At 41.7% G+C, this 2,831-nt stretch overlaps 1 protein-coding gene across 1 annotated transcript; it reads left to right on the forward strand.

The window, feature by feature from the left end:
• The first annotated feature begins 1,015 nt into the window (after nucleotides 1-1,015).
• LOC107833613 (myosin-10-like) lies at nucleotides 1,016-2,607 on the forward strand. Its single transcript, XM_016663310.1, has 3 exons — nucleotides 1,016-2,330; nucleotides 2,367-2,398; nucleotides 2,435-2,607. The coding sequence occupies exons 1-3, from the start codon at nucleotides 1,282-1,284 to the stop codon at nucleotides 2,605-2,607; spliced, it is 1,254 nt and encodes a 417-aa protein (XP_016518796.1). The 5' UTR covers nucleotides 1,016-1,281.
• The last annotated feature ends 224 nt before the right edge of the window (nucleotides 2,608-2,831 follow it).

Genomic DNA, 2,831 nt, shown 5'->3' on the forward strand with positions numbered 1-2,831 from the left:
ACTCCTTCCATATAATAAATATATATTTAGTCATGTAGTACGGAGCCCTCCAGGGACAAGGGGAGTTTTTTTTTTCTTTTGCGTTCCCTCGCAAAACTTTTGCGTTCTCTCGCAATAATGTACTGATCAGTTCATGCGGCATAATTGAATACTGTAAGCCTTTTTTAAGGTGGCCGCCTACTTTCTGCTTTAATACAAGGTTATATAAAGTTTTTCCATGGATGTTAATATCTCGTTGTGAAATATCAGACGTTTTATATCTTTTTTTTTTTTTAGTATAGAAAGGCACAACAAACCTATGATATAAACAGAAACTTTCCGTTAGTAAAGAAATAAAAATATATCCAAACTATTTGGACTATTTCTGAGTTATTATCGTGGGGTAATCAGTCATCTGATTGTGTCTCTATTGTGTTCGTAGTCTGAATGGTTTAAATGGCTGCTTTCAGTGCCGTTCCATCTTAGCCTTAAGAGACATAAACATGCAGTAAATAAATCGATTTTCAATCAGTTTTTTGCACCAACGCGTTAATAATAATTGCGAGGGAACGCAAAAGTTTTGTGAGGGAACGCAAAAGAAAAAGAAATCACCATGTCCCCTGGAGGGCTCCGTAATGTAGAAACCAATTTTGATATGGGTAAAAATAATAAAAAATATTGCTCTTGGCTTCCCCCTGGTGGACACTGTCGGTAATGTTACCCTGTGATTTGAGCTGCCGTTAAAAGCATATTCAAAAACAAGCAAACCAGTGACGCAAAAGATAACTTATTCTTCAGGGAGAGAGAAAAAGAGGAAGAACAGAAAAAGACAAGAAAATTAGCTAAGAGAAAATTAGCTTGATAGCAATCTAGAAAGGTGCCGTTTAAAACCCAAACATTTATGCTAGTGTATTTGTGTGAAACTAGGTTTGAGTTGATTCTCGAGGATGACCCTGTATATTTCTGAGTCTTTTTTTTTGGGCTTCATAATGTTTGATAACAAAAATTAAAACTACTCACTGTTTGACATTGTCTAGAAAAATGTTTTTACTTCAGGCTACAATAGAATGTTCAGTTCCAATGGCATCAATGACATCAGCATTGATATCATCACTCTATGACATCACAAGAGAATCTCTCTCTTGAATGTAGCTCACAGACAGCGTTTTCTCAGACCTGTTCCACAGTTCTATTGCGGCAGATCACTCTTCAGAGCACGTTCGAAGTTTACCGGAAAGAGCAAGATATCGATTTCAGATATTACACGCCTTTCATAGAAGCGAGAATTTACTGAGTTTAAACATGAAGCAACAACAGATTGGATGTGAACATGAAGCTTTTCCAGCAGAGCTTTCATGGATCGAAATGATGGAGCTCAACATCCAAGTTGACTACGACGCTATCGTTTTCCCTTTAGAGGACGACAGCGATTTTATTGAATCTGTTGATTCATCTTCCATTGAGTTGGAAGATCAGTCAGCAGAGATCCAGGGGGAATCAAGTCCTTCCAGCGACTTGGAGATTCCAAGATCATTGGAAATGAAGCAGGAAACAACTCCATCTCCTGACTTCAAGATCACCCCTTTAGTGGAAGAGACAAACCAACACGTTAGAGATCTGACTAAGCAGGTTGACGATCTTAAAACAGAACTGCAGAGTACAATTTTTGATCTCCACAAGGAAAGAGACAGAAGGATTTCATACCAGGCTGAAGTCAAATCACAGCAAGAGGAGATTCAAAAGCTGCAAAAACTGTTGGAAAAAGAACGTCACCTGCAAGCTAAACGTGAACAGGTTACTTGCTCTTCTAAAGTTACAACCGACAAGACCGTTCTTCGACAGCTGGAGCACTTCAAGTGGGAGGCTGAAAAATATGCCTCCCGCAATAAAGGTCTCATAGAAGTTATGGTTGAAGAATATAGAGTGAGACTTAAATACGAGGAGCAGCTCAAAAGTCTCTCTGAGCAGGCTTCCAAATTCAAAGAGCAGGAGGAAACTGTGAAATCTCTGCAGGGTCAGGTTGCAGACCTGAAGGAGAAGTTGAAACTTGCTCTGGATAACAACCATCAGAGAGTCTGCACCCAACCAGAGGTCCCCCTGCAAACTGAAGGCTCCATACCAACAAAGGAGACCAAGCAAAGGCAGACTTTGAATCAACAAGGGGTCTCCATGCATAGCATGGCTCAGCCTTTGCGACGACCCACATCCAGGTTGCAAACAGAAGGCTCCCTGCCAACAGAGGAGACCAAGGAAAGACAGACCTTCAACCAACCAGGGAGGTCCGAGGAAAGACAGACCTTCAATCAATCAGGGAGGTTTGAAGAAAGATGGACCTCAAATCAACCAGAGAGGTCCAAGGAAAGACAGACATTCAATCAACCAAGGAGGTCCGAGGAAAGATGGACCTCCAACCAACCAGGTAGGTCCGAGGAAAGACGGACCTCCAATCAACCAGGGAGGTCCGAAGAAAGATGGACCTCCAATCAACCAGGGAGGTCCGAGGAAAGACAAACATCCATGCGACCAAACTCCACTGTTTGCATGGAGGGCCTTCATGCTGGCGTTGGCATGAAGACCCATCTATGCCCGGCTCGGCCTTTACACCGACCCACACCCAGGTGGCAGTAACCTGGGTCACTACCCAAACCCAGGTTTTGCCAACACTGGGCATTATGAAAATTCAACGCTTTACACAAATTTGGGAAATCAAAACAGACACAGGCAAATAAAATTCCTCACTCCACAATCAATGGAGAAAACACAGCATCAATTTCAGCTGTCCAGAAACAACCAATCAGAACCAAAAGTGTTAAATGTGTCTCAGCACATTCAACATATTAGAAACCAATCAG

Source organism: Poecilia formosa, unplaced genomic scaffold (assembly GCF_000485575.1).
Source record: "Poecilia formosa unplaced genomic scaffold, Poecilia_formosa-5.1.2 Scaffold413, whole genome shotgun sequence".
Taxonomy (NCBI): Eukaryota; Metazoa; Chordata; class Actinopteri; order Cyprinodontiformes; family Poeciliidae; genus Poecilia; species Poecilia formosa.